Raw genomic sequence first — 20,642 nt, 5'->3', positions numbered from 1 at the left:
GAAAGAGTTACAGTAATCTGTGAAGTTCTCTCCCTTTCAGGTTTCCCTAACTATCTAGTGCCCAGATACTTAAGTAAACTATTTTGATCATTTGATTTATTGAATATCTGCTTTGGTCTAAATATTGTGTGAGGATATGGTGTGGGGAAGGTAGGGAGAACTTGGTGGGCTAGACCAACCCAGGCTCTCAACAATGTTAGAGGAAATAGGAAGTGGGAGAGAGAGTTTGTTCAATGCCCCACTTATCTTTAGATAGAGCTTGTACATGGGGCTTCTGAATATGTTTTGACAACACCTGTGCCATCTACACAAAAATATTCACCATTTACAACCATCTGCATTGAAAAAAAGGCTGTTGGTACTGCCCAGTGATTCCCCATGAATGCTGTGGTTTGGAATTATCATTCTTTGTGCATATTTGGAAGAAATGTGATTTGTTTTGAGTACTACTGGGATTCTCCCACTCTGGTTCACCCTCTTAGTGGATGAGGTAAACGTCCAGGAATAAAAATTTCAAAGGCACAGAGAACAGGTTTCTTGGATACATCTTTTGAAAAGCCAACTCATGGCTGAGCTCACTCACTTATTTTTACAGAGTGTGGGCTGCACTTTCTATACCCATGCCTCTATATAAAGAATGCTTTAGAAACTTCTGACTTTCCAGCTTCATGTGAGTCATCAGGTTCTTGTTTTAGAGTGTTCATGTGTTTGTGTATGCGTGTGTGTTAGAACAACTCTGGGAACAAGGCATGTATATACTCATAAAAATGTGTTTAGAATGCATGTCAGATTTTTTTAAAATAAGAGTATATATGGAGTGAATGTGTGTGTGTGTGTGTGTGTGTGTGTGTGTGTGAGAGAGTGAGAGAGAGAGAGAGAGAGAGAGAGAGAGAGAGAGAGGAGAGAGAGATGCAGTACAGGGTTGGGGATCAGTTACATGAGAGGCTACACTCTTAGCAACTCAGACAATGGTATAAGATAGAGTGTTAATGGAGGTGATTGTTTTTCTTGTAGACCAGTACACAGGTCTTTGAGGAGCCCTTGACTTTCTCCTTCTTCCCTGTCTTGTAATAAAGGGATTAGAGTCCAATTAAGCCATTTAATCCCAAGGTAGAAATTCATGTTTAAAAACAAGATTTACAGCTTCTTAAAAAAAAAAAAAAGACACCAGTGCAAGTTGAAGTTCGTCCTTGCAAGTTGCCACCTGCATGGATCCAAAGAGCATTTTTAGCTGAGCACCCAATACATTCTTAATTACCTTGCCTCATACCTCTCCTCCTTCATCTCTTAAAGTGCCCTTCAGCCTAAATAGCCACATGCTGTCGGAAATACTTCAACTTCTGGATTGGTGCAACTCACCTAGGCTTATCTCTTCTTAGCATCTCAGCGAGTAGGGTTAATAATAATAGTAAGGAGAACAAGTGCTGACTGGGAGCTTAGCATGTGCAGACATCCTTAGACTGAGTGCTTTATGCCCATTATCTCATTGGGTGCCCACTGTGAGAGTATCCAAGCTGGCTCCATGGGTGTGTGGCTTGTGTAGTCACTTGGGGCCACCACCTGACTTAATATGCTATTGTTGTTGTCTTGAAATTCTTAATCATTTCAGAGCAAGGGGCTTGCATTAAAAAAATTATAAAATGCAAAGATGCAGAAATGGGTATCAGACCCACAAATTATATCATTATCCTGAGAAACACCTGCTAACACACAGGTTCCTTTTTTTTTTTTTTTTTCTACGTGATGCCCAGGCTATTGCAGAAGATGTGACAGTAAGTCTCATATTACGTCAAAACCCTGTCTGAAAAGCGTCTACCAACATCTCCTTAGAGGAAAGTTTTCTGATGAGCAGGCACTTATGTTTACCACACAACTGAAAAGTGCAAAGTATCTGGGAATTTGGGCAAGCTGTTTAATCCTTTGAACTCTCAGTTTCCTAACCTGTAAAGTAGGGATAATAATAATCATATTTAACTTATTGGATGCTTAAGGATAAAATGAGATCAAAAGTATCTACAGTACACATGGCTTCAGTTAATATTCATGTATTCTGAGTGCCTGGCAAGTACTTAGCATCCAACAGTGCTTGTGACATGAGGAAGCTCTCTTGCCTACCACCAAGGTGCCAGCAGATTACTCCTTACCTGTCCTGAAGAGTTGGCAGGAAAGTCTGCCTTGTCCCCATGCTGAGTGGGCACAGAGGGGCTGCTAGAGCTGATGAGCACTGGGGTGCTGATTTCCACCATCTGGTGACCTTCAGGAGAATGGACCATGCGGTTGAGTGTGTTCAAAGCTGTTGTGATGGAGAACTGCCCAGACCCCTTCCTCCTGGACCCAGGGCTCTTTCGAAGGGTGAGTGTGTTGGTTGCTTTGCCTCTGGATGGTGAGGACATCAGGGACAGGTTTTTCGTGCGTGATAACTGATGTCCTTTGTTCTTCTCTAAGAGGTGTCTTGCTGCAAGGTTTGGCTGCAAAGATAAGAGGATGGGGGATAGTTACTTTCTGACATAGTATAGTAGCTAAGTCTCACACTCATTGGCAACTGATGCTAGCTTTTCAGCTGCTGGCTCAGATGGCCATCCTTTGGTCAGTGGCTCTGATGACCATCCTTTGGTCAGTAGCTGGCTCAGATGGCCATCCTTTGGTCAAAATAATAACACATTCTGTCTTCTATCCATTTGAAGTTCAGACATTTGATAAGCTTTGAGACGTAGTAGACACACATTCAGGACCTTGACTCATCCTTCTGCTAACCTGTTTTTTCCTATTTCAAATATCGGCATCTCTCCACTTTCCTGTTCTTTGTCTCTAACATCAGCTGTTCTGGTAAATCACCTAGGGAGGAACAAAACACCCAAAAGGATGGAAAAACCCGGTTGGGCAGTGTTATCAATAAGCCAGCTGTTTAACAGCTGGCTAGCACAGTTTCTGGAACTGTAACAAATGGTGTGTCGGATCAGCTAGCCCAGTGCTATGTTACTGTGCCACTGCAGCCTTCCCTAATATCCGACTCATTACTTCTAAAGGCCCCTGGGGGCTTACAGCCTTTGGAAGTATGAAATCTGTTGAAAAAGAGTGAGGGTTCCTATGAATCAGCGCTTCAGTCTCAGGATGATTAGTTAAATTCCTATTATTACAATAGTCGCCAGTTGTTCTCCAGAGCGACATGTCTCATTCTAATTTAGACGTTCAACTAGAGAGGGAAAAAAGAATGTTCCCATCTAAGAACTTTTTAAATGACAATTTGCGGAGGATTAAAATAGCGGAGGGAGAAGACTTGGAAGAAGAGGTGATTCTTGTCTGAAAGAGCCTGCTATACTGTGAAAAACTTACTAAGTAGGTGCTTAGCGTCATTGTGCTCATATTTGTGTATATATGTGTGTGTGCATATCGAGGGCAGAGGTCAACCTCTGCTGTCATTCCTCAGGGGAAATTGCCCTTGTGTTTTTAAGCAGGGTCTTTCCCTGGCCTGGAGCTCACCATGTGAGCTCACCTAATCATCTCCCCAGTGCACTTGAAAAAAAAAAAAAGTCCATTTCAAAGATAAGAAAGCTGAGGCCCAGAAGGAGTGATGTCAGTGACAGAGCCCACATGTAAACTAGTAAACAAGAAGCTGTCAGATGGTAATGTCTTCCAGTGTAAACGGGAGAGTGAGTGGGGGATACGAGCACTTCACACTGGTTGGGGGGGCATCAACAAAGAGCCTCTGAGAAGGTGGCGTTTAAGCGGAGGTAAGTGGCAAGAGCGAGCCGGTTGTGTGGAAATGAGGACGTGAACAGGCCAGGCAGAAAGAAGTAGAGAGGGATGGAAGGGAGCAGGTGAGGGGATGGGGAGGGTTGACAGGCACCGGATTGCACAAGGACTCAGGAGGCTTTGACTTATTTTCAGTGTAACAGGAAGCTCCTGGCAGGTCTGGGTCGAGGAGTGACATGATCTGATTTATGCTTTTCAAAGCTCATGTTACGGTTTGGCAGTTTCTCACAAACACATACTTAGCATCTGATCCAGCAATCCCACTTCTGGGTAATTATGCGAAGAAGGAAAAATGTATTCTCAAACCACAGTTTCATTCAGAGTTGCCAACTACGGGGACACAACCTCACGCCATTTATTACCAATTGACTGAGTGGTGATTTATACATGTTTTATATATGTGTGTGAATGCATGTGGTGGTCAGAGGCCACCCTCAGTGGTGGTTCCTCATGAGCTGCCCATCTTGGATTTTAGGAAGGGTTTCTCCATGGCCTGGAGTTTGCCAATGAGGCTGGCTGGCTGGCCACTGAGCTCCAGGGATCCACCTGTCTCCACCTCCCCAGTGCTGGTATGACAAGTGTGTACCATCATAACCATTTTTTCTTTTTCTTATTTTTTTTTTTTTTAAACCTGGGTTCTGGGATTGAACTCGAGTCCTTGTGATTGCATGGTAAGACTTAACAGACAGAACTATCTCCCCAGATGCTATCTCTGGAACATCTGTGCTTTGGGACACTGTTCACTCGTAAAAAGATGAGCTATGGACACATGGCACAGTACAGATGAATGTCAACTGTGTTAAGCAAAATGAAAGAAGGCTATGTTTTATGGGGGTTCCATTTATAGAACATTCTAGAAAAAGCCATAGGAGCAGAAAATAGATCACTGGTTACTAGGTGAAGGAACAGACAAGATGGCACAGCATGAGGAATTTGGAGGGCATGTTGGAACTCTTCCATATATTGACTATAACATGTTTCTATAATTATATGTAGTTATCAAAAACAGAGATCCAGATACATAAAAAAGCAAAAAGCAGGTTTTACTCCATATAAAATAATGAAAATTCTTCAGAAGTAATGATGAGAAGTAGGGATACTAATTAGCAAGGTATCTGTTTTGTTCTGGCAGGCTCTAATGGTATCCTGGACTAAGGACAAAGCCTTGCAAGGCCCCACAGCACCTGTTCCTCCGCAGCTCGCACAGGAAGAGGACAAGTGATACCCTTCAAATTGAACGAGTGACTTTCCTTTCAGCCATCTGTAGCTGGAATATCACAAGCACCATCACTTTTCTATTGTTATTATTATATTATTATTATTATTATTATTATTATTATTATTATTATTTATCAGTAACACCACAAGGGCCCTGTGAGAATCTGCTTTCACCCTGTCCTCCACCAGCATGACTGACAGCTCAGCTGGGGAGGGGCTGTGTGGCTCTTAGGTTTGCACCCATTTGAAACAATATCCTTGAAGTTCATTGGGCCGTACGAGGTTCACACAACTGAGACAGCCCTGTGGAGAAGTCCTGACAAGAATCGGGGGAAGAAGCTCAGCTTTTGTTTAACCATCCTTTGTGCGGGTGCTGCTCAATAAATCAAACGATGCATTAACAGGAACAGTCTTATTTATGCACCAAAAAAAAGGTCCATGTTATCCTTATAAGAAAGCCTTCCTTTCTATTGCTCTGCATAGCACTGGCAACACAAACTTTATTTAAAGACTTCTTAGCATGTGCTGCTCTTAATGAAATTACTGGAGTCAAAACTTTAAGTACTGCTTTAAAAAGCTCAATTTAGATTTGAAGTAATGTTTGAAAAGTAGGTTCCCAATTAGACAAACCACTTGATTATCTTCTTCCTCCCTCCTAGTAATTAGGAGAACAAATGAAGCCGTGGCTAGTTTAATGATAATTCTGAGGCTTCTTGTAATTACTAATTTTAGAGGTGAATTGGTAGTGAGAGTATCCAAATGAATAATCATTAAATACAGAAGTTTTGAAAACAGCAGTATTCAGAAACAGGTGATGAAATTAATCCTTATCCCTTCACCCCAAAGCTATGAGGAAGCATCTCAAAATAATGCAGGAGATCAGACCAAAGTCTCCCACCTCCAATGTGTTCAGTTAAGTACAGGTCTGGGGGAGTGAACATTCTCCTAATCACTCTTGTTGTTTCTACCTAGCAAATGGCCTCACCACTGACCTAGGCACACAAATCAGAAAGTGGAGATGCGCCAGGTCATTCTCTCTTTCCCATGTCCTCCACCTCTGCAATTGCCAAATCCTCATAAGAGGTAGAATTTGAATTTGCCAATTTGTTTCCATTCTAGCAGTCAGAGTTACATCGTTTCCAAATGGAACCATGCAGCAGCCTGCTCATCTCTCTCTCTCTCTCTCTCTCTCTCTCTCTCTCTCTCTCTCTCTCTCTCTTCAAATTTATTATTTCCATTGTATCCCAGAAACCAAAGTCTGGGCCTGATGGCTCACATCTGCAATCAGAGCTCTTGGGAGGCTGAGGAAGGTTGAGGCTAACCTGTGCTGTCCATTCATTCAGTTTTAGTCTAGCATGGGATATACAACAAGACCTTGTCTGAAATCAAAATAAGTCAACTCCAACCAACCAACCAACCAACCAACCAACCAACCAACCAACCAACAACAGCAATTAAACAAAACCAACCAAGTCTGATCAAATCAATGATCTCTAAGTCAAATCCAAATTTATAATAGTAAGATATAATGGATCTTCACCATATATCCCATGTGGTCCCCTTTCTTCTACTGACTTGGAGCATCGTGACTGGTCCAGCCAATGGGCAGTGAGTGAATGTGAGTAGTGTTCCTTCAGAGGCTCTCAACTGTGAATACACAATCCATTCTCCCCTCCTGTGGCAACTAGGAAGGACACATGATCCCGATGTCACAGCTAAAAGACAGCCCAGCCCTGTTGGTGTGGGTTCCCAGGTGGCTGTGAGTAGAACCACTCAGCATCCTCTGCTGAACATACAACGTAGGTAGGAAACAGCATTTTCTTTGTTGATCCACTGAGACTTTGGGGCTGTTTAGTATGCCATCATCACCCAATCTTTTCTGTTTACAAAATGGTTTGTAATTACTACAATTTACTTCTTTGGCTTGGTGACTTGGCTCTGGATCTGGCAGTCTCTGGATCCTCTTGCTACGTCTACGCCCCCAGTCGCTGCTCCCTCCTCCATACCTACGCACTTAACCTTAACTGCTTCTCAATTAGCTCAGTGGGCATTCACTGACCTCCCAGATGAAGTTGCACATCACGACCCCTTAACAGTTCCCCCCATTTTTCTCTGCATCATCCATCATCCTTGTAATCAATTACCCGAGTGCCTGATGGTGTGCTCTCTGGGATGAGGGACCCATATCTACCCTGTGTCTTTAGAACTTTGTGTGGACCTTGATAGAGCAGGTGCTAAAAAAACACTAAATGAGTGCACAGGACAGCAGGGTCAGAATGAGTGGTTTATTTTTTTTCTAACCACCTTCAAATAGGTTCTCATTTATTCAATTACATGCCTTTAAAAATTATTGTATTGTTACTGGATCCCAAGGCCTTACATAAGCTGGGTAAGCTATTTTTATTTTTATTATTATTTTTTTAATATGGAGAGCCTGTTCTGTGTTAGCTGGCCTATAAAATGCAACCAACACACCTGCCACATATGTAGAGAAAACAGAAACCAATCAAGGTTCATTTGACTGCTGAAATGTTCTGGACATTTTTTTTTTTTTCTTCCCAGCAGAGCCGCACAGAATGAGTGAAATTCGAACAGGTGGGAAACACAAGGCAGGTGAACCAGGAAGAGGCCCAGGAAGGGACAAAGCATGAGGAATACCTGTCAGTGTACACACTAAAGCACAGCCATTCTGCATCCCCCCACCCCTTCCCTCCACTCTTACTTTGACTGGCTGAGTGAAGGACGTACCCAACACCTTGAAAGCTGGACAATGCTTAGGATACACCCTTTGCTGCAGAACCTGCTTTGGTTTTCATGCAATGAAGAATTGGCTTCTTCTCCCCAATTATGTCTCAGTCCTATTTTCTCCACCCTGCTGGAGGGTGGGGACACTGCCTGGTACTTCTTTTTATAGCTCTCCGATACTCACTTTTAATACATTTATGCATGGTAAGCACCCAGTGAACACAGCTAAACAATGAAAGATCTCTTTTGAATTTGCAATGACTTGCTTCAAGCTAGGGTGAGGCTTGTGGCTAGTGAGGTTAGAGACTAGAGGTTAGGTAATTATACTGGAGAAACAGATAGCCTAGCCTTTTTTTTTTTTTTTTTTTTTAATAAGTCATTAAAAAAAAATCCACAGAAATGAGGCTGGGGTAAAGGGATTGTTGGGCAAAAGTTATGACCTGTATTTGGATCCCCAGACCCTGTATAAAAGCTGGGTGTGGTGGCACATGCCTGAAACCCCAGTGCTGGGGTTTGGTGGGGGTATGGAGACAGGCAGATCCTGGGTGCTTGTGGCCAGCCAGTGTTGTCAAAACAATGACATTTCATTCACTAAAGACTCTCACAAAATAAGGTGGCGGGCTGAAGAGGAAGAAATCTGATGTCAACCTCTGGCTTCCATCTAGAATTTTACATCTAGTGATCACTACTCCCGATATGTTGGTAAATGTTGGTGCAAGTCATTGCAATCTCCTCCCTGCTTTTCCACACAAACACACATTTTTAGAGCTGCTTTCAACTTAGTTCAACTTTGTTTTATTGTTTTATGTGTTTTCTAATATTTCATTCATTTAAGTGTCTAGTTCAGCAGGGTTAAGTGCATTCACATTGTTTTGGACACATCTCCAGAATTTTCTCATCTTGAGGATTTGAAAAAAAATTCTATACTTATTCAATTTGTTGTCAACTCTACAACAAATCATATATTTTCCAATAATAACTAGTATTTCACAATATTATTAACATTTAAATGGTATATATAAAATTTTTCTGGCCCATAATAAAGAGTAGCCCCGGTGTAGTGGTGGTACATGCTTTAATCCCAGCACTCAGGAGACAGAGGCAGGTGAATCTCTGTGAGTTTGAGTCCAGCCTAGTCTACACAGTGAGACTCTGTCCCTCCCCGACAAAGTGAATCTTCACTATTGATTATTTAGATTATTTCTATATTTCACTATTATGTACAATGCTATGGCAAATATTTTGTATGTTTGTACCAACAACTTTATGTGTTTATTTAAATATTTCCTTATAGCCAATTCTCAGATGTGGAATTGTTAATTGTTAAAGCAGTGCACACTTTAAGTTTTTTTTTTAATATATAGGTGAACTTGCATTTCAATGTGAGAAATTTGACCACTTTACACTCTAAGAAACAGAATGGAAAATACCTATTTCTCCATATTCACCAGAACTGAATGTCATTGTGTAGAATTTTTCTTTAGAGGGTCCAGTGAGTTCTAAGCCTCATGTTAAATAGAAATTTCCCTCAGGTGTTACTGGGGTGGGCACACAGACACTTTTGAGCATGCTTGACTCAGCTGTAGATGGGAGACTCACATACCTCTACGAACAAGATGGGGAAGATGCCCACTTTATCTCCCAGCTTCCCTTCTGCCCAGTTCTCATCCACTCGGCTGATCACTGTGATGATGTCATCCTGAAAGAGAAGCCTCAAGTCAGCTCTACCCTGCACTTTCAGGTGATGAAATCTTCCATGGAGATCAGGTTGTAGCAGGGAGCAAAGGGTATAGCTCTTCAGTAGGTTGTGTGGGAAATACCTCTGCCATCATAATAGGCAGTGTTTGAGTCACCAAGATTTCCAAGAGGAGTGGAAGGGATTTGAGGATCAGTGGAACCTGGTAGGAAAACTCAGAATACGCCAAGCAGAATCTGTGGTTTTTGTTTAAACTAACCTGATGGAGAAGCCAAGAAAGAAGCCATAGGTGATACAACTCTAGCTTGGCAAAGGGGAATGACTTTCATTCCCATTTTGAAGACATTTTGGAACTGACACCATTTTAATATGTCAAAAATAAAGCAGCTTTCATTCAAAATTTTCTCGCTACAAAAGATTACATGTAAAGTTGCAGAAACATCCAAAATATCGATAAGAAAAGCGAGTGGATTCTGTCCACCACAGTGTAGGTACGGCCACTGCTAACAGCTTGCTTGACACTTTTTTTCTAGATGCTTTTTGATATGCATATAAATATGATTTAAATTCTTTTCAAGACATACATATATGCATTCAACAAAGTGCTTAAGTCTTGGAAGTGAGCTGGAACAGTCAACTATAGGCACGAACCCTCATCCAAATCAAAGTATGAGACCGAGCACCCACTTTGTGCCTTTTCCCACACTCTAGCATCCTGACCTCTGGTACTGTCCCCTCATTTTGTCTGCTCTCCTACTTCATACATGTGATGTCTTAATACCTTAATAGGAACCCTTTTTGCTATAAATCTCTCTCGTGTGTGTGTGTGTGTGTGTGTGTGTGTGTGTGTGTGTGTGTGTGTGACATGTACCATGGTGTGTGTGTGCAAGTCAGAGGACAAACTTGTGGGAGTTGGTTTTCTCCTTGAACTACTGAGCTATCTCTCTAGCTACCATACCCTCTTTTTGTTTTTTGTTTTTGCTTTTGCTTTTATTTATTTATTTTTTTTGAGAGAGACTTGCTATGGTGCCCAGACTGGCTTTAGTGATCTTCCTGCCTCAATATCTCAAATGCTGAGATTACAGACATGCCACAACACTTGGTAGAGAGAAGATCTTTGGTTGATTTTGGACATGCTGGGTTTAGGACTACCCTAGATTTCTCTAATGAAGTGTCAGTGTTCCACAGTGACAGAGTGGACAACGTCCCTTGCTCTGGGCTCTTTGTCACACTTTCCCACTGATGTGTGTGTTTTCCATTAGACTCCCGGTTCAACGGGAGGAGGGACATTGCTCCATCACTTTGTTCCCAGTGGCTGAACTGTCAGGTGGAGGGAGGGAGTGATGACTCAGTAGTTAAGAGCACTTGCTCTTGCAGAGGACCCAGGTTCGGTTCCCAGCACCCACATAGTGGCTCACAACTATCTGTAACTCCAGTTCCAGAGATCCAATGCCCTCTCCCGGTTTCCATGGGTACCAGGTACACACACATGGTACACATAAATGCATGTGGGCAAAACACTGTCATACATAAAATGAAAGTAGATTAAAATATATTTAAAAGAAATTGCTAAATGAATGGGCTTGTGGACTTTTGTTGAGGAATTATAACAGTGCTACTTCATGTACTTGCATGTTGACCTGTCACAGCAGCAACTAATAAGGTAACCCCAACTTAGGTTTCTATGAGGGGATTTGGACATCTATGGTACAACAACCTCTGAAAATACAGTTGAAGCCCCAATTAAAAACTTTCTTCTATAAGTGTTACCATGCTCATATGTCACTTCACAGCAATAAGACATTGACTAATACACAGTCCATGTAGTTGAAATCATACACACACATTGCTTCCATGTGTGCATGCACACACTCACACACACACACACACACACACACACACACACACACACACACTCACACAGACGCATGCACAAGTGCATTCATGCAGGCATACTCTTTAAAAAAAAATCAGCAAGTATTAAACAACGGACTATGGCTTCTCCCATTGTCTGTATGTGGTCTGCCATTACCTTGAGGAAGGTCAGGCAATCCTGGTTCTCACTCTTATCCTTGTCTCGAAGGTCAAAGTTGTAGAGGGCCCTGCAGAGTGGTGGCGGCTGGGGCAGCTGCTTGATGACTTCCACGGAACTGGCTGGGAAGATCCCACTGACCCCATTGATCTCCCCCTGGTACCAGTTCTCATCAAGCTGTCTCCGGAGGAGGATGACATCTCCTTTATTAAACTTCAGGTCACCAGGATTCTTCCCTCTGTAGTTACACAAGGCCTTGGCTCGAGGTACCTGCAAGTGGCCCAGACCAGAAAATAGCAAGTGAGCTTAGGGCTGGAGGGATGGACGGTCTCAAACCAGCTGCTAGTGATCGTTGTGTGTGGACCATCCAGCTCATTTAGTGTAGGTAGCTGCCTTATTTATTTTCCTGTCCTGTGATGAGGTACTCTGACAAAAATAATTTTAAGGAGAAAGAGTTCATTTGGCTCACAATTCACGGTACCCATCATGATGGGGAAGGCATGGCAGCAGAAGCTGGAAGCAACTGTTCACATCACAACATTGGTCAAGAAACAGCAATGACTGCTTCTAAGTGCTCAGCTCTCTTTCTCCATTTTACACAGTCCAGGATCATCTCCTGGCCAAGTCATGGTCCCACTCACAATTAAGATGGGTCTCCTCACATCGGTTAGCATAATCAAAATAACCCTCATAGGTATGCTCAGCACCTGCTGTCCATCTCTTAGATGATTCTGGAGTCTGTCAAATTTTCAACGAACAGCAACCATCATAGTAAACCCCTTCTTTTTTTTAGACAAAGATTCCTTTTTTAATTTTTGAGATTATAATACAATTACCACATTTCTCCCCTCCATTTCCTCCCTCCAAATCTCTCCACTCTCCTCAAATTCATGGCCTCTTCCTTCACCAGTTGTTTTTGCATGCACATATGTATTTGCCAGTACAACCAGGTCAGTCAGCCCAGATAATGTTCCTTGTATGCATGTTTTCAGGGCTGATGGGTTGGGACTGGACAACCAGCTGGTGTGTTCTTCCCTGGGGAGGACCACCTCTCCTGTTCCCATGATCCTCCAGTTGCCTAGAGTTCTTTGTGTAGGGTTGAGGCTTCATGGGCTTTCCCCCATTCATCTTAGCAACATCTTGGCTTAAACTTTGATTTGTGGCTATATTTGATTGTCCCCACTTATTTCTATGCATATATATATATATATATATATATATATATATATGCCAGAAAGAATTTTAAATCAATGTTTATATGTATGTATCTTCATCTCACTCCAAAGTTATTTGGAAAAACCAGTGGCCTCATCTGCTTTTATTTGGGTAGTATGTTGGTGAGACCCCCTGGGAACAGCTTCTGATATGAGTAGGAGACACAACCTCACAGCAAACTCCCTGATCCCCTGGCTCTTACACTCTCTGCCCCTCTTCCACAATGTTCCCCAATTCTCAGGTGTGGGACATTGCTGCTCTATTCGCCATATCTAGAAAATGAAAACAACACAGTCCTTTGGAGACCGAAGTTCACCATCCCGCGTACTGAAGAAGCTGACTGAGACACTGTGGTTTTGACACACTTGGGGAATGGTGAATATCAGCAAACATCAGCTGTGAACCCAGGCTATCTGAGTCTAGAGCTTTTGTTGTTAGTCCTGAAACCAGGAATATGGTTCAGACTTGACTCACGGCTACGAGTTTGACTGAGTGTCCTAGTCAGGGTGACTACTGCTGTAATGAAACACCAGGACCAAATGCACCTTGGGGAGCAAAGGGTAGAAACCCTGTGGATTACACTTCCATATCACTGTTCATCATCCAAGGAAGTCAGGACAGGAGCCTGGAGGCAGGAGCTGATGCCGAGGCCATGGAGGGGTGCTGCTTACTGGCTTGCTCTCCATGCTTGTTCAGCCTGCCTTCTTTTTTCTTTTTGATTTTTGTTTTTTGAGACAGGTTTCTCTGTGTAGCTTTGGTTCCTGTCCTGGAACTCATTCTGTAGCCCAGGCTGGTCTCAAATTCACAGAGATCCACTTCCCTCTGCCTCCCAAGTGCTGGGATTAAAGGTGTGCGCCACCTGGCCAGCCTGCTTTCTTTTCTTTTCTTTTCTTTTCTTTTCTTTTCTTTTCTTTTCTTTTCTTTTCTTTTCTTTCCTTTTCTTTTCTTTTCTTTTCTTTTCTTTTCTTTTCTTTTCTTTTCTTTTCTTTTCTTTTCTTTTCTTTTCTTCCTTCCTTCCTTCCTTCCTTCCTTCCTTCCTTTCTTTCTTTCTTTTCTTTTTTTTTGAGCTGGGGATCGAACCCAGGGCCTTGCGCTTGCTAGGTGAGCACTCTACCACTGAGCTAAATCCCCAACCCCTCTGCTTTCTTATAGAACCCAGGAACTACCAGCTCAGGGTGGCACTACCCACAAAGGACTGAGCACTCCCATATCAGTCACTAATTAAGAAAATATCCTACAGGCTTGTTTATATCCCTAATCTTATGGAAGCATTTTCTCAATTGAGGTTCCCTCCTATCAGATTACTTTAGCTTGTATCAAGTTGACATAAAACCAGCCAGTGCAATGAGTCAGTGATTCTTTCTGGGTCCATACTGATATTGCATTCTGGTTGTACCTCTTTCTCCTTGTGTGATTAGGGTTGTTTAATATTTTTTGAACTATGTTCATGTGTAAAACAGGGTGTTAGTAGAATGTCTACCTCATTAGGACTTTTGTAAGCAATAAAGACTATCCATAATGCATTTAATGTCTTGCCTAGAATATAATATGTGCTTGGTGAATGTCTTCCTTTATTAGCATCATGTATAATGGGGAACTAATGACACCAGTTCTGCATGCTCCTCAGCATTGATGGGAAGAAAATGGAAGTGGAAACCACCTGCAAATAGGAAGTGGTTTGTGAGAAGCATAATTTGTCTCCAGCCCTCTTCAGAAACTGTAGACCTCATGAACATTTGGATCATTAGGAAACTCAACTGAGACAAGGAAACAATTACTCAGGAATCAATCATAGCTTTTGAAAAAAAATCAGCTTGTGAATCATCATTTGTCAGATCAGTCATCTGCCTAAATAATTCATGCAGTCGAATGTTTCTCTCTCTCTCTCTCTCTCTCTCTCTCTCTCTCTCTCTCTCTCTCTCTCTCGTTTTCCTAATTGAGATTGTTTTCTCCACATAGGAATGCCCTCAATGTGGTCTTATTTGAGGTTGGCTTGGCACACTGAAAGTTCTAACAACTCAGGTTCCAACAAAAGCTTTCTCTCACCTGAGGTATTTGTGTGTGCTTTTCTGGGCAGTGGAATGAAACAGTTCCCTTGCATTGGGATATTTTGCTGTTCCTAGTGGAGCTGGATGCTTTAATTCAGGTCTTCTGGGATTTTCTGGCTCTAGGACGCTCATTTGAAAATGGAACTCCAAGTAGATTGTAGAGAGGAGAGCTTGCGTCCCTTTGACAATGGGATGACTGAGCTGTGGATATTTTAAGGAGAGCCTGGGGCTGAGAGAAGTACTAGGACACAGCTCACTGTGGGGAAGGTAACTAGAGGGCAAGTGAGCAAGATGTGGAAGTGATTGAATAAAGTATAACAACACATTCACATGGGCAGCTCTGTCGTCACTAAAGCAGATAATGTTGATCTATAACCTTCAGCATGAAGCGTCACTCTCAATATGCTGTTCAGTGTAATAAAAGTCAAAGACAGTTGTGCAGACTAGGTTTTCATCATATACTTACTTATCTGCTTGGGGAAATGTTAGATATCTGTTCCTCAGAACACTGAGATTATTTCCAGGGGCCAGTGTTTTTTTGGTATTGAATTTTCTCCTATGTGTTTAGTTCTGGTTTCTAACTCTTATAATGAAATGATTGTGTTGTCTATTAAAATTAGACAAAATTGGGGGGAAAAAGAATACAGTAAAGCTCACTGGTGAGGTATGTGTACAGCTATGGAAGGTATCTGGAAAGAAAATTAGCCCAATTGAGTAGGACAAGTAATTACGACCTGCCTTGAGGAAGATGCCGTTTGAGAAACCAGCACGCAGAAGAACGGAAGCAGAGGGTCCCCAGGAAAAAAAAAATGAATCTGTGAGGCATCCTGGGTTGGAGACACTAGGGATCAATACCTGTCCTTCCAAATTCCTTCTCTCCAATTTTCCATCAAAACACAAGCCACAGTTTTCTGGGCAAATGACTACGTGGAATACTGGTTGGTCACACTTTTCAGTCTTCCTGGCAGCTGGAGACTGTCTTCCCTTCCCTGGCTCTATCCTGCTGTGTGGAATGCAGCAGGAGCTCTGACAGCCATCCTGAAACAGGAGGATGAAGGCCACTTCTCAAAGGGGAAAGAGGCTCTGCCATACTGCCCTGGATTACTTACTTCACTTTTAGACTTTTGTTTGAAAGCTGCATAAACTTTTATCTTAAAGCATTATTATTCTGGATTTATAAAAGGAAAAGAATGAAATGATAAAGAAACAAAAAGAATATAGGTCCTTTACACAATAATGGTTATATATATGTTTATATTTATATACACACCAGATACTACTATTCCATAATGTATTTTATTCAATTCTCACAGCAACCATTGAAAACTTGAAATCAGAAAAGTTAAAAGTTGCCCAAATTCACAAAGTGAGGTGCAGTGGATTCAGGTTTTGAACGTAAGAGTCTCTTTAAGTCCACAGTCTTAATCATTAAGCTCATGTTTCTCAAAATGAAACTTGTAGTTTACTGGTACCAGAATTCTGGAAGATGTTGAAAACACATACCTCAGACCCAAGCCCTGATTTATTTGTTTAGTCTTTCTTGGAGTAGGATTTTTTTTTTTTTTTTTTGTAGCTGCATTTTAATTTTTAGGAAGCTTTCCTACTATCTAGGTTTGATGCTACTCATCTGAGCTACATCTTTTCCTAAATCAAATGGGGGCAATGGAGATTTGATATAAGTTTGTAAATTACTAACCCACTTTCTTCTTTTTCTTCCGGGAAGAGATTTCTAGCGCAAGTGGCACATATATTTTAATGAGGACCGAGGGAGTGTATTAAAGCAAAGTTATATTAAAATGCCTAAATTCCTTTGAAGCTGCCTCAACTTTGGAAGTCTGCGTTGGTGCTAATTGTCTCCATTTTCCTCACTGCTTTTCCCCATTCCTCCTCAACATGGGGAAGCACTGTGGACATGAATTACAGAGTCTATATTCAGCACAAGGCTTTCCATCTTTGTTCTCCCTTCTGGATAATATGTCCCCTGTTTATTCTTGGGACTCCCATTATAGTGACAGAAAACACTGTCTTCTATGTGCAGCCAGGGTGGAAGGAGGCAGGAGGGGATGGCGAGGGGGAGATGGGGAGAGACAGAGACCGACTTTGGAGAGAGGAGGAAATGGACACTCTTCAGGGTTCTTTCAGGCCACTGAAGTTTTTCTTACATCATGGTACTGAATTTTTCATCTGTTAATCTCAGTCCTGTGGCCTCACAACCCTGTGAAGTAAGTGGTGTAACTATATCTTATTGATTAGGAATTTCTGAAATGGTAAATGTCACCAGACAAGGTCCACACCCAGCCAGGGTACACCAGGCCCAAGAAAGATGGGCTCCTCTGACCCCAAAGCCCTGGTGATTCAGCCACACTCCTCCCATTCCAGCTAGATCACCAGAGTGTTTTCCTATTATAAAAGTTACCGGGACTGTTTAGTAATCAAAATCTGAATGAAGTGTGAACGCAATTGCCTTGATGTTGGCTGCATTAGCATGAATTATTGAACTCCAGAGCCCTCACATAAAAGCTAAGCACCTGAAGAGTCTCAGATGGTTGATTCTATCCGGCCCTCAACTGTTCCCTCCAGGGAAAATGACTCTAAGTTCTGCATCAGCTATTACCCGTTGTGAGCTTGGCACCAGCTTTTATGGCTCATAATTTTTTTTTTTTGTCTCTGCAGGTGCAGGGGTGTGGGGTGGGGTGGGGAAATAGAGTGGAAGACTCAAAGGTCATCATCCAACTTTGTCATGGTGTTTCACGGAAGAGTCCATAATCCATCTTGTAATGGAAGCTCATGTGTGCCTAAAAAGCGTCCCTTTCTTTGAGATTCAGAAACAAACAAACAAAAAAAGCTGCAGGATTGTTTCTGAGACCTGTCAGTTTGCTTCTCTTTTTCAGTTGCCTTGAAGCTCTGGGGCCATGATTTGGATGGCTGGATGATTGCCAGAGCTCAGAAATAAACAGCGGTATGCAGAATTAGCAGTGACACATTGGGCTGTCTCTCTCTGTGTGTGAAGCATGCCCTTGCTGAGGAACTTTCTGCTTGTCTCCATCTTCTGGCAGACACATGATGACATTTGGTCTAGTCACACCTCACGTTGCATCATGGGGCCCTTACCAGCCAGTCAGAGAACAGATTTTGTTGCTCCTCAAAATGGATGGTAGGGGGCAGGCATAGGCACCATTTGGGGCCAACTAGTATCTTTCTTGAGAATTGATGTTTACATGGAGGAAGACTAATTCTTACTTATTCTTATAGCCCGCTGATGTCCAGATCAGATATTACATGCAAACTGGGGTGTTATTTCTTAACCAGTAGATACACCTCCCTGAGAGAAGCCACAGGCAATACCTGAACCAGAGATTACATGAAACAGTGGTCAGTCTGTTTTCCATTGTTATCACTGGAAGTAACACAGTAATTTATAGAGCAATTATAAAAAAAATTATAGAGAAAACAAATTATTTAGCTTGTGGTTCTTGAACTTCAAGAGCACAGTGTTGGTCTCTGCTTGGCATCTGGTTGAGGCCTCATGGCTGGATAATGCCATGCAGCAGGCATCACATGGTGAGAGAGAGCTCTCCTACTGTTCCCTCCTCCTGGTAGACTACAGTCTACGTTCATGTCACATGCATATGTTTCCCCCTTACTCATTAAGACCACATTTTATCTTCTCATGGCCCCCTTTTTAGCTTTATGACCTATCCCCATATATACAGATATAAAAAATTAAAATATAGGCCCTTCATATGAAAAAATACATGTGGTGTTTATCTTTCTTTCTCTGACTACCTTCACTGACCACTGTGATTTATAGTTCAATCCATTTTCTGCAAATGCCTTGATTTTGATTTTATTTAGGATTGAATAAGAATGCATTGTATATGTGCTATATTTTCTTTATTCACTCATCTGTTGATGGACATCTGGGCTGGTTCCATTCTTGGATTATTTTGTGGATTAAAAAAATCAAGAAGTATGGATTTGCAAGGATTTCTGTGGTTGGGCAAAGAGTTCTTTGGGTACATACCTAAGTATGATATAGCCAGATTATATGGTAGAAGAACATATATGTTTCAGTCAAGTAAAATACTGGTTTGTATTTCAGCTTTTGTGACTTTGGCCAAATCAAGGCTTCCCTCATTCCTAGAGTACAGCATTAAAAAATTAGGGTCAATGATTCTACTTCCCTATGCTCACCACACTCCAGCAAGCTTATCCAAACCTTGCACAATCTAATAAAAGGTCTAAGGCAGGTGGTGCTGGTGCATGCCTTTAATCCCAGCATTTGGGAGGCAGAGGCAAGCAGATCTCTCAGTTTGAGGCCAGCCTGGTCTTAAGAGCAAGTTCCAGGACAGCTATACAGATAAACCTTGTTTTGGAAAAAAAAAAAAAAAAAAAGGTCTGACTTTTTGCTCTGAGAGGTAATGTCTAAGATATTAGAGTATGGTGCTTGCTCAGAGAGATTAGAAGGCCTCAGGCCACATTAGAACCAGGTGTGCCCAACCTTTTACATAATAACATGACAATGCCATCTACAAAGTTCATACTCAAGGATCATACGATTGAGTTACAAAACAGAAAATCACACACACACACACACACACACACACAGGTCTCATAGTGTTTAAAATGAATTTAGGATTTTGTGCTGGTTTGCATGCCTGCTGGACAGTCCAAGGTAGCAACGTCATTAATGCTGGAATGAGGACAAGCAGAAGAAACTTGATCTCTGGAGGGGCTGGAGACTATGGTAAATCTCATAGGTGGCCAGTTGCCCTTACATGGCCTCCAGTGAGATTCCTAGACACCAGGTCTTGGGTGAGCATCCCTACATGGCAGATTGTCCTGATTCACTCACTGAAGGGGAAACAGGCATGCCTCTCTGCCTATGTGGGGGGCGGCCCTGTGGAAGCACTATACGGCACCCTTCTTGGACTCTGTCTCATGTGCCCCTTTCCACGGCTTACTTTATTCTGTATCCTTTAGCTGGAATAGACCAGCTTCACCAATTCCCAGTGACTTGTTGATCTGAAGGTATCCTGGGGCCCTTGGACATACTTCCTCATGGCTACGTTGAGAGGACTAACGAGACAAACCATGCAGATTCTTTAGTGGAATGTGTGGCAATAATAAATACCACACAAATCAGGATGCTTAGAAATTCGAGAAAGGAGGAAACAACCTGATGTTAACATCCCCTGGCTTGTCTTTCTCAGCTCTATTTGTCATTCATTTGTTTTTCTTTCAAGTATAATGGAAAATCCACCATGTCAGGCATTGTACAAAACCTTTGCTTGATCTCATAGTCCACTTGGTCAAACAAAAAACAAATGTATATGAATAAATATAAAATTGCAAGTTAGGGTACATTCAACAAAAGAAAATATTGGGAAACAAGAGTTCTTGAGATAGGAAGGAGACAGCAAGGAAGATTAGCATTGCTCATACAGCTGTATCTAAACCTCCATTCTCTCTATCTGTGTGTGCCTGTCTGTCTTTCTGTCTGAGGCCCTTTGTTCTAGCCTCCACTTCAGTACCAGGACATCACAGGTCCTCTTTATGTACCCATTTCCTGCCATGTGGAGACATGGCATCCTTCTTCCCAATTCCAAGAAGACACCAGCCAAATGCTCAGCCCTCTTCCCCACTGCCCCCTGACCTCCCAACTTCCTGAGTGCCTGTAGCCAGAAGGTGAAGGGAAGCAGGGGTTTGTGTCATGTGGGCAGAGAGCAGGGTGCTCAATCTGTCCCTGCCTTTTAAAGTCTGCCATTTATGTATCTTCCTGTTTTCTCCTGAAACATTTCCCCAAGTTTGATTTGGAGTGATTTTCATTAATCTACCGTTGAGGATAATGCCAGAGATGTCCACTGCTGTATCCCAGGCTCCAAAGACAAGCTGGTTCTCAGCCAATAACTCAGAATTGATTTGGAAGTGGGCT

General features: G+C 42.2%; 1 protein-coding gene across 2 annotated transcripts in view; it reads right to left on the bottom strand.

Moving 5' to 3' along the window:
• Sh3rf2 (SH3 domain containing ring finger 2) overlaps nt 1–20,642 on the bottom strand; it is a 101,067-nt gene that overhangs the window by 39,340 nt on the left and 41,085 nt on the right. For both annotated transcript variants that reach the window (XM_036205015.1, XM_036205016.1), the window contains exons 3-5: nt 11,445–11,714; nt 9,320–9,415; nt 2,145–2,468 (exon numbers count right to left, since the gene is read on the bottom strand). In XM_036205015.1, coding sequence (XP_036060908.1) covers nt 2,145–2,468; nt 9,320–9,415; nt 11,445–11,714 — 690 coding nt within the window. The remainder of the gene's footprint in view (nt 1–2,144; nt 2,469–9,319; nt 9,416–11,444; nt 11,715–20,642) is intronic.

The sequence above is a fragment of the Onychomys torridus genome, chromosome 13, assembly GCF_903995425.1.
Source record: "Onychomys torridus chromosome 13, mOncTor1.1, whole genome shotgun sequence".
In the NCBI taxonomy this organism is placed as follows: Eukaryota; Metazoa; Chordata; class Mammalia; order Rodentia; family Cricetidae; genus Onychomys; species Onychomys torridus.
This window is presented reverse-complemented; position numbering and strand designations above follow the sequence as displayed.